This window comes from Pithys albifrons, chromosome 18 (genome assembly GCF_047495875.1).
Source record: "Pithys albifrons albifrons isolate INPA30051 chromosome 18, PitAlb_v1, whole genome shotgun sequence".
NCBI lineage: Eukaryota > Metazoa > Chordata > Aves > Passeriformes > Thamnophilidae > Pithys > Pithys albifrons.
In genome coordinates this window covers 2008283-2025013 of record NC_092475.1, presented here as the reverse complement: position 1 = coordinate 2025013, position 16731 = coordinate 2008283, and the positions used below count along the sequence as shown (strand labels likewise).

Here is a 16731-nt window from a genome sequence, read left to right as displayed (position 1 = left end):
CTGGCTCTGTGCAACTTTACCTGCCCTACAAACTGTAGATCACCTCACTGGCAAAGCATTCCCAATGTGGGTGTACTTTACCCTGCTGAGTGGTGCTTCCTTGGGATGTGAACAGCTCCCCAAGTAATAAAAACTCTGCAGGCAGATTTGGGCTGGTGCAATCATCCCCTCCCTTTGAGCAGTTCTTGGGTCAGCCAGTCGGGGAGGTGCTGGTGGGGCAGCTCTGTTTCCCGGGAGAGAGACCACCTGGGATGTTGAGGGATGTCCCAGTGTCGTGCTCCGCTGCCAGGATGGCTGTGCCACTCCTGGGTGTGCCGCGGTGCTTCCCCGCTCCGCCGGGGGCAGGTGGGGCTTGCAGAGTCAGCAACCTGTGATAGGATGAGGGCTGAGAAGGAAAAGCAAAGAGGGGAAGTTGTCTGCAGGAAGCTGTAAGCAGATTATAAATTAGTGTCTGGATGAGTGGCCTTGGGCTGTGATGCCGCTGTGGGGACTTGAGCAACACGCCCTGGCCACAAAACAGTCCTTCGTGAGCATGGCAGTAGCTCCTGGTCCTGCAGTCCTGGTTTCAGCGGGGGTGGGTGGTAAAGCCTCGGCCATGGGGAGCACGTCACACCTGTGGGTCTGCTCTTCCCACAGTGCTGAGATCTGGGGCTTTGCAGGGAGGAGCCCCCAAGCCCTGCCCTCTCCAGGGGGCTGCACTCGCCAGGGTGGCCTCCCATGGCTGCAGTGGGTGTTGTGCACTCCACAATGGATCATCGCAGCGGATCCCAGCGTGTCAGCCTGCTGGGTGAGCCTGGGGTCCCTGCAGCAGGGCTGGGGCTCCCAGCACCCACTCTGCCTGCCTGATGCTGCCGGCAGGTGCCTTCCTGGGGTCCTTGGCTGCTCAGCCGTGCTCCTCTTTCCTCCCGTGGGGAGCCCGGGGCTGCTCTGCTCAACAGACGGGCGGGCGGGGAGGATTCGCATCCAGAGACAAATTACATAAGGGCTGCGGATGACTCATGCCAAATCCCTGTTTTTTTCCTGGATTGTGTGGTGATGGAGACTTGGCTGCTTGCATTTGCTCCTCCAGGTATCCACGAAAGCAGCCTGAAATATTCGGGGAAAAGCAAAGGCTCCCTCTTCCCAGTGTTGGGAGCAGAACTGTGCCATGGTCCTGCCTGGCAGCTGCCCGGGGGGTGCCAGGGAGTGAGGGGCTGTGAGAAATCACCAAGCATTCAGTCACTGCGTCTCCCTGGGCTGTTATCAGGGCAGGAGATACTCCAGCAGCCTCGTGGGAAGGCTCTCCTAGCTCTCAGCTTGTCCTCGGACAAACCCCGTGTGTGCAGCACGCAAAGGGCAGCGTGTCTGAGGCCAAGGGGGTCCAACAACCGCTGTCACCCCGGCGGCAGCAGCGATGACTTCGTGGAGAAACCGCTCGTGACTTGTCAGCCGCGCCGCCGCAGGAATGGAAACCGAAACTCAGCGCTGTCGGCTGAGTGTTTGTTTGTCTAAAATCGGCAAATCCTGGGTTTCGGTTCTCCCCCGCCCTAACGCTGTGGATGTGGTGACGCAGCTTTGCCTCCTCCCTACCCCGGCGGTGGCTTCCTGCGCCCTGCCTGTCGCCCGCCACGGAGGGACAGCAGCGCCAGCCCTGCCCCGGCTGCTCCGCGGCTTCTCGTACCTTTGCATGTGTCGAGCAGGGCCGGAAGCTTTATGTAATAATACACGGAAAACTGTTTGTTCCTGAAGCTGGAGGGGAAATATCCCACCTGTAAAACCAGAGTGAAGCCTCAGTACCAAGGCTGCTCCACCTGGGTGAGCTGGGCACTGCCCGTCCTGGCTCGGGCACCTCGCGGGGGGATTGTTTCACGTGTTTTGTTTTTCACTGGTGCTGCCTGAACTGTCGCACAGACCTTTGCTGTGGTTTAGAGGCAGGGCTCCAGAGGGAAGGACGAGTCCTGCCCGCAGGCAGTACCAAGTGGGGACAGGCTCCATCGCTGTGGAACACCCTGGTACCAGGACTGGGGCTTGTGTGGCTCCAGGACTGAATCCTCACAGGGGAAAGGATCCCTCCTTCCCAGGCAGGGATGGGGCCCTGGTGCTGTCCAGACTGTAACAGTTCTCCTGTCAGCTGAGAGGACAAGGCTGGGAAGCCCTTTCCTGAGCAGGAACATTGAGCATGGGGGTTCCATGGGGGTCAGTTCCTGCTTGTGGGGCTGAGCCACCCACTGCTCCCCCAGAGCAGAGCCCGGCAGCCATGGATGGCCCTGTCCAGGTGGCTGTCCAGCCACGGGGCCAGCAGTGACCAGAGCATTGGTGCATGGACTGGGTGGTTTTGCTGCCCAGGAATGCCATGTTCTCACAGCAGCCCACCACTTAGGTGGCAGATGCTCAGAGCCCACAGGCTGGACCGCCCCACTCCTCTGCATGGTGGGAAAGCCCCTTTCAGGGCTCTCCAGGGTGTTGCTGAATGGGAGCAGGGTGAGGTCTCCCTCCGAGGCACCCAATGGCTGTGACCACAAAGCTGGAAGGTCAAAAATATTGTTTCTCTTCCTCCTTCCATCTGTGTTGACAAACATGCCAGAAACCAGTCCCTGCCCCTCCTTCCTCCCTATGCCCCACGGGCTGAATTTCCTCCTCCCACTTGTTTTGAGGAAAAACTTTTCTTTCTGTCGCTAAGGCAGGCTTTGTGTTGAGGTGGCACCACCAAGCACGACGTGCCCATCGCTCCACGGAGGGATTGAACAGCGCTGCTGTCAGCAGGGAGACTTTGCCTCTGGTACCTGCTATCTTTACAGCCACTTGTAGCTGAAGGTGTGTTCGTTTTCCCTGGCTGTTTCCAGGGCTTGCAGCTGGCTTCTGGCATGAAGATAATTCCATTAGGTGGGATTGCTGGAGTCTGACTATAGCGCTGGGCCCAGCACTGCACCTGCTTCACAGGCTGAGGCTTTCTGAAGCCTCATGTCCAGACTGGTGAGATGCTGCTGCTGTGGTGAGTTCTTGGGGCTGGAGGAGGATTACAGGAACTTCCTGGGATTTTTGCTTGGGTGTGTGTGTTTTGAGGGGATCTCAGGCTGCAGGGTTTGTCAGTTATGTGTGAGTACCACACACAGATTTTCAGCAGCATCAAACCACACGAGGGGAGGATGCTGCCTCTTGCCGGGATGAGGTGCTGACCTGCTGTGGCGTGGGTTTGGTGAGGTGGAAAGGGGCAATGCTGGGGGGGCTGAGGAGCCTTCACACTCTGGGTGCTGAGGATTGTCCTCTCCTCAGGTGCTGAGGAGCCCCATACCTGGGTGCTGAGCATCAGGCTATGGTTCCTGTGCAGTGGCATGTGCACACAAACCGGGATGCAGACTCTTGCCCTCTGGCTGTGGGTGCTGCCCCATGAAGCCAGACGAAAATGAAACTCTGCTGCTGCCGGGGGTGGATTTGGGGCTTGAGTTTGTTTTTGGCTCGAGGTTGATGTCTGCAGCGTGTGCATCACGCCGGGAGGGAAACCGAACGGAAAACGAAAATGATGAACAGAAAGGAAGGCTGCGCTCTGCCCCCCGCGCCGCCCTCCCGAGCTCCAATAAAAGGAGCTGCCGCGGGGGCCGCGCTGCTACCGGGGCTGCCGCTCGATATTCGCTTGTAACTCGCCGGTACCGCCGCTCCCTGCGCTGGACCGAGACCGAGATCGGGGAACCCCGACCCTCTGCGTGTGAGCAGCGGCCCCGAGAGCAGCCCCTCAACGCTGGGAGGGGAGAAGGTGGGGCAGGACCCGGGGAAAACTCAGCCCCCCCATGCGCTGGGATGGGGGAGCGGGGTGGGATGGGAGACTGGTACCCTCAGGAGCGCCCGTCCTGTTCGCTGCGGGATGCGAGTGGTGTTGTCCCGCCGGTGCCGGTACCGGCTCCTGATCCCCTCAGTGCCGGTGCCAGCTCCCTCCTGGTGCCCCTTCCCCTCGCTGCCCGCTGCCGGGTCCCCCTGCCCCGCTGCCCATCCCTCTTGTCCGGCGGCTCCTCTCGCCCAGTGGCGGCCCCGATGTCTCTCCCTGCAGTCCCAGTGCCGGCTCCCGCTCCCCCCGGTGCCAGTGCCAGTTCCCCCCGCCCGGTGCCCGCCCGATGCCGGTGCCGGCTGCTGCTCCCCGTGGTGCCGGCGGGCGGGGCGGGGCGGGGCTGCCGTGATGCAATTTCCGCGAAGTCCGGCCCCGGTTTGAATGCGGGGAGGCCCCAGAAACGAAACTGCCGCCGGCAGCGAGTCCCCGGGTCCCCCCGAGCACCCCAGCCCGGCGACGGCGGCGGAGGTGAGAGCGGCGGCGAGACCTTCGGGCGCGTGGGAGCTCCGCGGATGGGGGGTCTGCGGAGCACTCTGGGGGGCAGCAGGACCGAGGGTGCCCTCGGTAGCCCCGCAGCGAGCCGTGGGGTGCTGCAGGGCGTGCGGGATGCTGCAGGGCGTGCGGGGAGCGCATCCCGCTCAGCTCCCGCCCCGGCTCGCAGCGTTCCTGCCCAGGTTGGAGCGCGTTCGGGAGAGGAGGGTTATGCCCAGGGTGCAGATCTTGGGCTGCAAAGCCCTGCCTGGAGGGTGGCAAGAACCCCAAGGGTGCACCGTGCCGCCTCCGGTGAGCAAACCCCGACAGCTCCCCGGTCTGCGGCCGCCTCTGAGCTCCGAGGATGGGACCCGGGAGCTCCAGGTTAACTTCTCACAGTTGGATAAAACAAATGCAGCATCTCGGGGTGTAGGTCTCTGGGGGCTCTGCACAATCTGGAGGGTCCGTGCTTGCACACCCGCTCGAGCAGCGGTGTCGCGGCTGTCACCACAGCAGCCAGGCAGGAGGGACGGTGCTGGCTCTTGGGTGGGATATGCAGTGAACCGTCAGTTTGAAAAAGGCTGGGAAAGGGTGGCCCTAGAACTTTGGAGGCTGTTTTTGCACTGGAGGGAGATACCGGAGGGGTGCGGTTTCGGTGCAGCCAGACGAGGACTGCAGGCAATGGGGTGGCACCGGGCAGCATCCGCCAGGCAGCTCCTTTCCCACCCCGGCCAAACCCTCCCGGCCAGCCCGGCTGCACCAATCACTCGAGGGCTGCTGGGGATGCTGGGATGGTCTCGCACTGCTGCTCCGAATGCTTGTAGTTGAGTTAAAACTCCCCAGGGCCAGTGCTTAGCCGGGTCTCATACCTGGGATGCTGGGCTGCAGCCCCTCAAGGCTGCGAGGTCCCCTGTCCCCATCCCCACAGAGGCTGTACCGGCACTCTCCGGTCACTTGCTCTGATCGAGGGGCACTTGGCTTACTCCAGCATAATGTTGCCTAATACCCTGTCAATAATTAACCAAGAGCTGATTTGGGGAAGGGACGCCTTCCTCCTGGAGGGAAGGGATGGGTGCGCAGTGTCAGAACGCAGGAACACGGTGAGCATTTCTCTGCCGGGGAAATGTGAATATTATGTGCGGCCTCAGCCCTGCCCCGGGAGGCGCCTGCGGGGACGGTGCTCGATGTTCGGACACAGCGTGGCCCGGCCCTGACCCAAAGTGTCTTCCTGAGCGCAGAGGAAATGCCATCAGCGATGCTGTGGTGTGGTTTGGTGTGGTTCGTGGCGAGGCTGGACTGGTGCTGGGCAGTAGATGTTGGGGCTGTGTCGGTGCCTGGGGAGGGTCTGTGTGTTTGGGAGAGAGGCAGATACTCAGCCTGGTGGGGCTTTGGGCTTCCATAAACCAGCCTCTCCGTCTGCCAGGGGGACTTGTCACCCATCAACACAATGTGAGTGGCTTTAAACACCGGGCTGGTGTTTAAACTCAGAACTGATGGAAAGAAGGTCGTTCTTCTTAAAATATATAAAGTCAGTGTGCCAACAGGTCTGTGGCTGGCTGGTAAGTACTGCTCCCCATCAGCTCCTGCTTTCCTTGGGGCGTTTGGATTTTGCCATGTTGACATCAGTTTTATTCTCCGTGGGACAGTTGTCTTAGAGCACCCCTCCCTGTGCTTCCTTGTGCCTTATGTCTTCCCTCCACCTCAGCCTGGATTGCAAAAGTTCCCGTAGCTTTTTCCTTTTTTTTTTTTTCAATATATATAAGACTGTAGAGAGAAAAAGGCTTTAATTTGGAGGCAGTGCTGATGCTGCACAGAGACTCTGAGCGGGGTTTGCACTTCCCTTTCCTCTTCCCTCCCACCTCCAGACCCAGAGCATGTTCTGGCAGTTTGCTCAAAATCAAACGCTTTCTTAAAAAAATAAACAGCAAGGGAATTGACCTCTTTAAAGGTGGAATATTCCCTCTTAGTTTTTTACAGCTGGGATGCCCTGCCCAGGCATGAATTCCAGCAGCACCCTGGCTGTCCTGGGCGGGGTTTATGGGCAGTTCTTAAGCGTGGTCGTTGGGTCGGTGCCCTCAGTGCTGCGGGACCGTGTCTTGCACGGGCTCTGCTGCTGTGGACATGCTGGGACCAGGAAGCTCGGCTCCCTCTCCACAGAGCCAGCGGTCAGGTTACATCCTCTGTTTGTCACTGAAGTATTTGGGAGTTTTCCCCAGTTACAGTGTTGCGCAGATGTTGCACAAACCCTGAGTGCCTTTCCCAGGAGGGCTCGTCCGAAGGAGGAGTCTTCCAAAGCAAGGGAGGTGAAACTGCTGCCGGAGGGACACCGAAGTGTTCCCGGAGCTGCAGATGTCGGCCCTGATTCCACTGTGAACATGCTGCCCCCGCCAGCTCCAAAGGAGCTGGAAGGCTCTTGAAGGCTGAGCATGACCTGGGTCCCGCTCCAGCCATTCCCACTGTGGAGGTTCGGGAACTGTCTGGCCCCACCCGCCCCTCTCTCCCACCGACTCCTGCCCTGTGCCAGATTCCCGGGGCGAGCTGAGCCTGTGGCTGCAGCGCTCCCTGCCTCTGCCCTGGGGTCTCTCAGCTTCATCTGATCACTGAATTCCCGGGGAAAGCCAAGGGGGAAGGCTCCCTCTTAACGAACAGTCTCCTCAGGCTGGCACGAGAGGGAGCAGGTGCAGGTTTTTCCCACCGCAGCCCAGCACGGGATTCTGTGGAGCCGCGCTCAGAGCAATCCATGTCTCCCCAAACCACTGCTGGCCTTCCCAGTGTCCGGGGGGGTTTCAGGTGCCCATGACCTGGAGCAGTTTGAGTGGAGCAGCCTCTAAGCAGCTCCAGGGGGTCTTCAGCCCCTGCCAGCACTGTGCTGCCTTTGCTGCCTTGCTGGGGATCAGCAGAGCATCCCTTGATGCCCTTGGGCAGGAGTCACAGTGTCCCATGCCTTTAGAGGTGCTTCCCTATATTTTTATTATTTCCCAAATTATTTCATTTCAGTGGAAAGCACTTTCTCTTCATCAATCAGCAACCAGGCAGCACCAGAAGCTCTGCTGTGGCTCCAACCTTTCTTTATTTTTGTGGTACTAGAGCAAAGAAATTGCTCCTGCTTCCAGGGCTATAGAAACTGTTTTATTCCAATGGCCATGACCTTGTTACAGCCAGAGGATGGGACGTCCTGGCTGTCTGCTGGCCCCAGCCCATTCTGGGTCAGGGCTGCTCTTCTTTCACTGCCAGCCTGCACTGAGTGCTGCAAGTGAAGGTTTGGAAGCCAAGGCACAGAGATGAGTTGAGGTGATTTAGCTCTGGGTGCAGAGCTGATACCGTGGCACAGTGACCCAAATCAAGCCAGTGCTGCCATGGGAGTCCACCACGGAATCCCACAGCTTTCCTTAATGGAAACCTGCAGCTCTGCTCAGTGCCAGGCTTGCTGCCAGGTCTTGGGAGATAAACCGGGCTGGTGTTTATCCACTGAGCACGTGTTTGACCTGATGCACACAGAGAAGTAGGATTAGGTGATCCCTTCCTAGTTTGGCAGTGGGTGGGTGCTGTAACATTGGGATGGGAGCTGAGGAGCTCTTTAAAGGTGAGCTGGCTGGGTGAGTGATGCTCCAGCCACTTCCAGCTTCATGTTTGCTGCCTGGAGCTGCAGCCAGAGCAGCAGCTTCAGCACCCCCCGCCTGCCTCCCCCAGCACCCTGTTTATCCCAGAGGAGGGAAAAGGATTTTCAACTAAAAAAAAGGATGTTTCATTAAGTAAAGTATTTCTGCAGAAGCAATGCAAGGTTTGCCCCCTGCTCCATTGTCCACCAGACTTCAGTATTGCTGGAGAGCTGGTGGTTGTTGGTCAGGAGCCTGAGGTGGATGCTCGGCTCCAGGCTGGTGGCTTTGTTTGGCAGCACACCCTGCCCACGGATGTGTCCCGGCATGTTTCCTTCACCCTGACCACGTGGCCCAGCCACCAAACCCTGCAGCATCATTCCCAGGGATTCTCCTGGCCTCTGGTTACCCAGGAAACTGACGGTTGGTGACCAGAGAGGGCAGTGAGCTGTGAGTTGCCTTCCTCACCGCCAGGGCTGAGCTCTCCCAGCCGGATGTTTACCGAGCTGTCGGCTGGAGAGATGCCAGCAGGTCCCTGTTCTAGCATGCCCATCTCTCCTGGCCTTGGATGCTGCAGCCCAGGAGCAAAGGAGGTGGTTCCTTCATTAATTTATTTCAATTAATCTTTTGTGCCACGGGGGAAGATGGTCTGAGGGGCTGGAGCTGGGTTGCTCCCACTCAGTGTGGGGCTGACCAGAGCAGAGAGCAGGAAAAAGAAAAGGGAAAGTTGGCAGGAGGAAACCGAGGCAGGGAGGTGACGGCCATGGGAAAAGGAAGTTGGATCATGTGGCCGTGGTCTGGGGGAAGCCCAGTGACTGCTGTGGGGTCCATGCTGGGCCCTCTGGGGCAGTCTCCACTGCTTTGCCTTGTTGGGTGGTAAATGCTGATGGTCTCTGGGCTGTGGCACACTGGGGACCAGGCTGAGCCCTGCTGGAAGCCAACACCACTCAGCAGCGTGATTCCTATAGGAACATGATCTCCTAGGACCTGGGCTGTCAGGAGCAGAGCTGGGTGAGCAGGTGGGGGCAGACCACAGGTGCTGGTGTGCTGAGGGCAAGGGTGCCTGAGTGAGGTTTCTGACTGTGCCAGTGCCCTTGTGTGTGCCCAGCCAAGGACCAACTGATGTTTCCTGCTAAGTCACTTGTTTCTTGTTCCTTTCTCAGACTTCATGAGCTTGCACCGATGGCTGGCGGGTATGCAGTGAGCTAGGACATGTCCACTTGCTCCATGGCACCTCTTCCTCCCAGGATCACCTTGTAGGACCTTCCTGCCATTTGCTTTGCTCTGCTCAAGCCACCACCAGAGATGCCATCGGCCAACGGCCCCAAAGTGCCACTGGACAGCCTCCAGAAGCAGCTGGAGCTGCTCCTGGTCTGCTCCAAGTGCAGCGTGAAAGAGAATGAGATCACCTACCACCCGCGGGAGGTGGAGCACAATTGCATGTACGAGATCCTGCTGGCCCGCTGCCGCAGCCACCGGAGCACAGCCTGGAGGAAGGTGTCCCGGCGGCCCGGCTTCCCCAACCCGGCACACTACGCCGTGTGCAGGTACTATGTGATGGGGCTGGGCTGCAGCAGGCACAAGAACCAGTGCACCTTTGCCTGGAGTGCGGAGGAGGCCAAGGTCTGGAACTTTGAGAGGGAGCACCAGCTGGAGCACCGCTGGCTGAAGGCGGCAGTACTGCAGGCACAGCTGGGGGATCACCTCAGCAGTGCCCCCCACGCCACTGCTGGCGCTGCCGGGGAGATCACCAGCGAGTTCGGGGGGCACTTCCAGGAGATCTGCAGGCACTGCTTTTTCAGCTGCCCCCAGCGCATCTCGGTGGTTGGCCGCGGGCGGCTCTGCGAGTCCCACCGCACCTCGGAGGCGCTGCTGGTGCACGTGGTGTTGGACAGCCAGAAGAAGCAGCAGTACACAGCCATCCGCCCCTGCCCCGAGTTCATCTCGACCCTCAGCTACTGCCGGTTCGTGTCCCAGGGCCAGCCCTGCCGGCACGGCCCGCAGCGCTGCCGCTACGCCCACAGTGACGTGGAGATGGCCGTGTGGCAGGCGGAGAGGGAGGACGATTTGCTGCGCTCCGACCTGCTGCCACCCGTGAGCAGCTGCAGCACCAACGGCGACACAGTGGCACCCACACCGGTGCACTTCTACTGCCGGATCTGCTTGGTGACCTTCAGCTCGCAGGAGAGCTTTGAGAACCACTGCTCCTCCATCGAGCACGTGCAGATGCTCTCGGCTGACAGCTCCGTGCAGTGGGTGCACCGAGCGCCGCCGCTCGGGCTCACCAAGTTCACGCTGTGTAGCAGGTAAGGCACCCACCAGGGAGGAGGGCAGGGGCAGCAGGCAGCTGGCAGCTCCCTGAGGAACCCCACGCCACTGGGACACCTCTCTCCCAACAGGGCGGAGTTGTGTGAAATGGGCAATAGCTGCACCAAGGCTCATTCCAAAGAGGAGCTGCAGGAGTGGATCCAGAGGGTGAAAATTGCTGTGAAGAAAAAGAAGCAAGCCCTGAAGGATGGGCTCTTGTCCTATCAGGACAGGCTAATTGATGAATATCGCAAGTGCTCCAACGAGGTGTTAATTGTGAGTGGTGGGCACTGGGTGGGAGCACATCAGTGCAGTGCATTGCAGGAATCCTCAGGTGTGAGAGCTTGGGAACAGAGCCCATCCCTCGCCTTCCTAATGGGGATGCAGAAAGGGATGTGGCATCCCCCTTCCTTCACCCCTTTCAAGGTGGCAACCTGAGAGCCTGCTTGGGGTACCTGAGCAGTGCTGTGGGTCCTCTTGCTCCCCAAGGCTGCTGTATGGGGACACAGAACAGTGGTGGGTGTGGATGAAGTATGAGGATGTACTGTTGGTCCCTCTTGGGAGAATGTAGCGCAAAGGCAAAGATGAAGATGACCCCAAGGAGGGCCCTGCAATGTGTCTCTGGGATGTTGCCTTCAGTCCCTCTCCTCTCATGCCTCCCACAGATGTCTGAGAATGTTGCGGGTGCCCGAGTTGTGTGTGAGCAGCCTCTGCACGTGCAGCTGCAGGACAGGAAGATGAAATATCAGTGGAAGTTCAAGGTCTACACTCAGGTAAGCCCAGCTCTGCACGGGGCAAGGCTGTGTGCTGCGGGCAGCACCTGCTGCTGGGTGCTATCGTTGTTCTTTAGAGGGTTTTGGTTTGGTTAGGTTTTTTTCTAATTATTATTTCTGCAAGAGGCAGAAAGACAGAGTTTTGGGGATGCCCAAATGAGGATGTGTTTGGTATTTGGGAGCAGCTCAGGGGGTGCTATGCATGAGGGCTGCAGCCACTGTGTCTCCCATCTTCTGAGGTGGGGCTGGGGTAGACCTGGCTCCTTCCAACACCTGCCATGTATCATCACAAATAACATTCAGCTGCTTTCCTGCCCAGGATTTCACGGGTATGGGCAGTAGGAGCCTGTCCTCTCCAATGCAGGAGATTTCCTGTTTGCATCACACTGGCTCCATTGATATTAAACTGAAACCTGAGGTTGTCTGAGACCTTAAAATAATTGCCGTGGGGTTGCATGAGGAAGGTACAGTGGGTCTGGCATGGCATTTCTCTAGTAAATGCTGCTGGAGCACCTCACCAGCTGCTGGGCTTTTGCCATGGGCTGCCCTCACTGTGTGCCTGTCTTCTCCTCCATGGCAGATGTCTCTGCAGCACGTGGCCCTGCTGAAGCGAGAACCTGGAGTCAACTTCTACTTCTCGGGGAATGGCCTTTCCCAGCGCCTCCAGTACATTCGGGGGGAGCACGTGACCATCGTGTCCTCCTCGCCCCGCGCCGCACTGGTGGAGGTCAGCATGGAGTGCTGCACGCTGGGGGTCTTTGAGCAGTGGGTGGTCTTTGACTTTGGGAAACGCCCCGTCCTCATGAAGAAGCTCAAGGTGAAGGTGGGCCGGCGGGAGACCCCCCAGCACGTCCCCAGAAGCAGGGAGAGCGTCCGGCCAGTCAACTTTGAGCGCTGGGATAGAGGCAACCGGATCATCGTTCCCAGCATGCCAAGGACTGATGAAGATGTGGATCTGATGGCAAAGTACAAACCTCCTGCTCTTGCACTGGATTGCCAAAGGGAGGGTGATGCAGCGGTTCCCATCACCCGGGTCAACTATCGTGAGAGGATGCACAGCTTCCTCTTCCGTGAGGAAGAAGCTGAGCAGGCTCTGATTGCCAAGTAAGTGCCAGGTGTGGATCCAGATGGTTCCTCCTTGCTGAGGATCATGAGCCCATTGTTGAACCTTGGGGCCATGCTGTTCCTGAGGTCTTTGTCCCTTCTGGGTTGGGTCCTGGTGTGCCTTCCCAGAAAAATGGAAACCTGCCAAGAAAGATTGCTTGCTGGGTGGTGATAGGAGGGGAAGAGCTGGGATTAGTGAGAAGCACAGTTTTTAACTCTGAGTGGTCAGGGGGCTGGCAGACCGTCTTTGAGTGTAGGTGGCAATCCCCTTTCACTGGGGAGAGCTCATGAATTGATGGGTCTGTTCTTTGCTCTTCATTCCTATTTCCTTCTTTCAGACTCAACCTGCGGGTCCGCATCACCCTGACGCAGATGCTGCAGAGCCTCTCCATGGGGATGAAGATTGCTCTCTCTGGGGAGCTGTTTGCTGAAGTGCCTACCCCGTACAACCTCTCACCAGACACGGACGAGGGGTACCTGCTGAGCAGGTCTGTGCCCACGGCTTTCCTGGCGCCTGACCCACCTGTAGACAACCGGGTTTATGAAGTTTTTGTGGAGCACAAAGCTACCACAGAGAAGACCATCTGGCTACAGATACCAAACAGATGCTGCTCGGAGCTGAACTTCAAGGCAAACACCTCCCACAAGGTGGAGATCCAGTTCCAAATTGACCAGCTGCTGTTCCGGCAGTGGCACCGGGCTGTGGACTGCCTGTTGGATGAGAAGCTGGTCATGCCAGATGTTGCCAGCTGCACCATCCCCTACTCTTCTGAGTCACCACAGAAAGGGAATAGGAAGCAGAAACAAGCTATCTCCTTCATCACGGGCCAGACCATCACCAGCCGGCAGGTCCCACCTCTGCTCATCTACGGACCTTTCGGCACAGGGAAGACGTTCACCCTGGCCATGGCCACCTTGGAGATCCTCAGGCAGCCCGACACGCGGGTGCTGATCTGCACTCACACAAACAGGTCAGCAGGGAAGAGGCAACCAGAGTTGTAGGCAGTCTGGTCCTCTGCTTACCTTGGGGGATTGAGGGAGAGCCAAGGTGTGTGAGCCAGAGCTGAGCTGCCCTTTTCTCAGTGTGCACTTCAATTGCTTGCTTAAATACAGTAGTTTTCATTGAATGCATCTTAAACTGCTCTAGCAATTCCTGCTAGGAACAAGCCAGGCATGGATGGAAGTCTTTGTGGAAGTGGCAACATAGAATCATGGAATCCTGGAATGGTTTTATTTGGAAGGGACCTTACAGCTTGTTCCAATCCTCCTGCCGTGGGCAAAGACAGCTGCCATTAGACCATGTTGCTCCAAGCCCCGTCCAACCTGGCCTTGAACACTTACTATATTCCTGCCTCATTATAAAATGGAAATGGGTTTAAGAGAGTTCTCTGCAGCTCTGTGATGATTTAAAGGTAAACTGGCAGGAGAAATGAATCCAACTCAAAAGAGATTATAAGTCAGAGTTAAAAATTAATAAAAGTATTACAATAAATGCAATGATACAAAGAGAAATTGGTTTTAACCCACAAAAACCAGAGGTATAACCCAGCACCCTGGGACACAAACAGAATGTTGTCCATTAGCCCCTGTGCTGAGACCTATGTGGTCCCCCTGAGTGCAAAGTAAAAGGAAAGGAAAACCTGTTGGTAAGGATGATGGTTGCAGTCTGGTCAAGGTTCTGGCCTTCTTCTGGATCTGACAAGTGGTACCAGATGTCCCCAAACCCCAAGATTATCTATGCTTAGGTTCAGATGGGAATGCCCAGTACCTCCCCCATGGCCAGGAGTTTCACCATGGGTGATTGAGTCCACCAGTCATGGGATGTTTTTGGAATCCTCGATGGCCCATTAGCAGACATGACTCCTCAGATTGGGTGTGAAGGTTCCTAAGGACACCTCGGAGGGGAGTTATCACACCTGAGTCATTGGTGTGAAGACCCCGTCTCAGAGGGTTCTCTAACGCCCAGCTTACAGCCAGGGGGGTCAGGTGTGCCCTGGGAAGCTGCTGCAAATGGTCCATTGTTAACAGTTCCTTAGAAATGGCATAGGGTGTGTAGAATACACAGTTTTGGTTACACTCACACAGTGATAAACTGGTCCCAGCTGGTGAACTAGGACAAGCTCTTCCTGTGTACTGCAAGAAGTAGAAAGCTGTTGCCTGATTGTATTGGGATAATACTGTGCTCTGGTTGCCCTTGAAGACTATTTTGCTCTGTGCATATGCCAATTTATTGACTTTTCCAGGGAGAGTTTGGGTAAGAGGAAATGCAGGTCTGGTCTGAATGCCACTGAATGTGCCTTCAGAGAAACCAGGCCAAGACTGTTAAAATTAGAGCAGTTATACTGAAAAGGGTGTCCACATCTGACCCTGCAAGCTGCTACTGCCTCAGTTTTTAATGCATAATAGATGGTGACTGCTAATCTTAGCCTGTTCTAGGCTGTTTGCTTGCACGGAAGCTGCTCCTGCAGATCTTGTCTCACCCTGGGATGGTGATGCTTAGAGTTCAGAGGAGAGATCCATGTCACTTGGCCCTGGACAGAAGCAGGGCCACAGGTTTTATTTGGCATATCCCATTTTTCCATATGAGTGTTAAGTGATGCCCAAGTCTTGAGTATCAACTCTGTTTTAAACCATACTCTCAAAAGAGGCTGGGAATTGGTGGCTACATCAACACCATCTTGTTAGCATGGTTGTGAATGTCTGCTGGGACAAGCATGGTGTCACCAGAGCTGGGGGAGAGTTTGGGTGTGTGCTGGGGATTGATCTGAGAGCACTTTGGGATGACAGTCACAGAATTCAGGAACAGCACCTACAATTCCTTGATGCTTTTCCCTTTTGTTCCCCTCCAGTGCTGCTGACATCTACATCAGGGAGTATTTCCACAACTACGTGACCAGTGGGCACCCGTGGGCTGTTCCACTGAGGATCATCTCCACCGACCGCCCCATCACCCTGACAGACCCCATCACTCAGATGTACTGCTGCCTCTCGCCAGACCAGCTCTCCTTCCGGCACCCCACGCAGGCAGAGATCGACAAGCACCACGTCATTATTACCACCTCCATGCTGTCCAAGGACCTGAAGGTTCCCCCAGGCTACTTCACCCACATCATGATCGACGAGGCCGCGCAGATGCTGGAGTGTGAGGCTTTGGTTCCGCTGTCCTACGCCACCTTTGAGACCCGGATTGTCCTCGCCGGGGATCATATGCAGATAACCCCAAAGCTTTTCTGTCTTGGGGGTGGGCAGTCTGCTGACTACACCCTCCTGAACCGGCTCTTTCATTTCTACAAGAAGGAGACGCATGAAGTGGCCATGAAGAGCAGGATCATCTTCAGTGAGAATTACCGTTCCACTGCAGGCATCATTGAGTTTGTCTCCAAACACTTCTACATTGGCAATGGCAATGCTATCCGTGCCAGTGGGAACATCCCACCCCATCCTGAATTCTACCCACTCATGTTCTGCCACGTCTCTGGCGTGGCTGAAAGGGATATCTCCATGATTTCTTGGCACAACGCCTCCGAGATAATACAAATCGTTGAGAAAGTGAAGGAGATCTATCAGAGGTGGCCAGATGAGTGGGGTGTCCGGGATCTGAAGAGGATCTGTGTGGTCTCCCATGGAATGCAGGTGTGTAGGAGAACCCTGTGCCCCCTACCTGAGGGGGCTATCCCTGCACTGATGACTAAACACTCCCTAATAAATGTTTTTTAATCTATTTATGATAAGCCTGTCTCTTGTGCCAGTAAAAATATGAAATCTGGGTTCTCATGTGCCACCAATGTTTTTTTGAGGCACTGCCCATTTAGGCAGCACGTCCTGGGTGGTTGGAGCAGAGATGCCTCGTGGTGGGATGGCTTAGTTGAACCCTTCTTTCAGCACCTTCTGTGCAGGTTACTGACAGGAGAGGGGGAGCCCTGGCTGAAGTCAGCCCAGGATGTGTGGCTGCTGTCAGGTAACCTGAGGAACCTGCAGCTGGGCAGGGTGAGGGACCTTGGCATTGGGTGGGAGGCATTTCCAGGCTGAGTTCAGTTGTGCTTCTTTCTTTCTTATCAGGTTTCTGCAACAAGACAAGAGCTGAGGAAAAAGCAACTGCAAGATGTGGTGGTGGAGAACTACGAAAACTTGCCAGGTGTGTCTTGAGCAACACTCACTCATGCCTGGCTGTGTTTTGGGGTGTCCTGTGTGCTAGTCATGGACAAATTTTGTTGTCATTTTGGTGGACAGGAGAGTCCATAGCAACTACAGCCACTGTGAAATAGGCAGGAGTGTTAGCAGAGGAGTTTTCAAAATATTTACATTTTCCTCCAGCTAAAAGGCAAAATATTGACTGTTATCATGGAAAAATACCTCTCTGGGAGGTGCTGCCAGGCAGAGCTCCCTGCCCTCTCTGTGTCTCTGCCACTGGCACAGACCCCATAACACCTATTAGGAGGGAGTGTCTGGAAATCCCTTGGCTGATTTCCACCTCCTTCTGATTGGTTATTCCTTGATTTCATCTTTTCCTTAGTGAATAAGATTTCACACTGAGCTAAGTCTGCACCCAGCTGTCAGCTCATTTCAAATATATGGACATTGCTTTGTAGGAGGGTGAAAACTCCAAGTGCCCTCCCAGAGTCTTGGGCATGTGTGAATCATGTGAAACCAAAGTACCAGTGGGGGAGGCGAGTGATAGAAT

The 16731-nt window shown here is 56.4% G+C and overlaps 1 protein-coding gene across 3 annotated transcripts in view; it reads left to right on the top strand.

Annotated features, from left to right (window-relative positions):
• The first annotated feature begins 1721 nt into the window (after nt 1-1721).
• The window catches only part of HELZ2 (helicase with zinc finger 2), a 28877-nt gene continuing 13867 nt past the window's right edge, over nt 1722-16731 (top strand). The window contains exons 1-9 of one of the 3 annotated variants that reach the window (XM_071573010.1): nt 4253-4267; nt 5694-5829; nt 9030-10172; nt 10266-10449; nt 10839-10946; nt 11527-12050; nt 12389-13021; nt 14900-15683; nt 16110-16185. In XM_071573010.1, the coding sequence (XP_071429111.1) occupies nt 9172-10172; nt 10266-10449; nt 10839-10946; nt 11527-12050; nt 12389-13021; nt 14900-15683; nt 16110-16185 (3310 nt within the window). In that variant the 5' untranslated portion in view covers nt 4253-4267; nt 5694-5829; nt 9030-9171. Of the gene's footprint in view, nt 1795-4165; nt 4268-5693; nt 5830-9029; nt 10173-10265; nt 10450-10838; nt 10947-11526; nt 12051-12388; nt 13022-14899; nt 15684-16109; nt 16186-16731 lie in introns of those variants that run through there. The other 2 variants (XM_071573012.1, XM_071573009.1) reach the window with 2 other exon arrangements.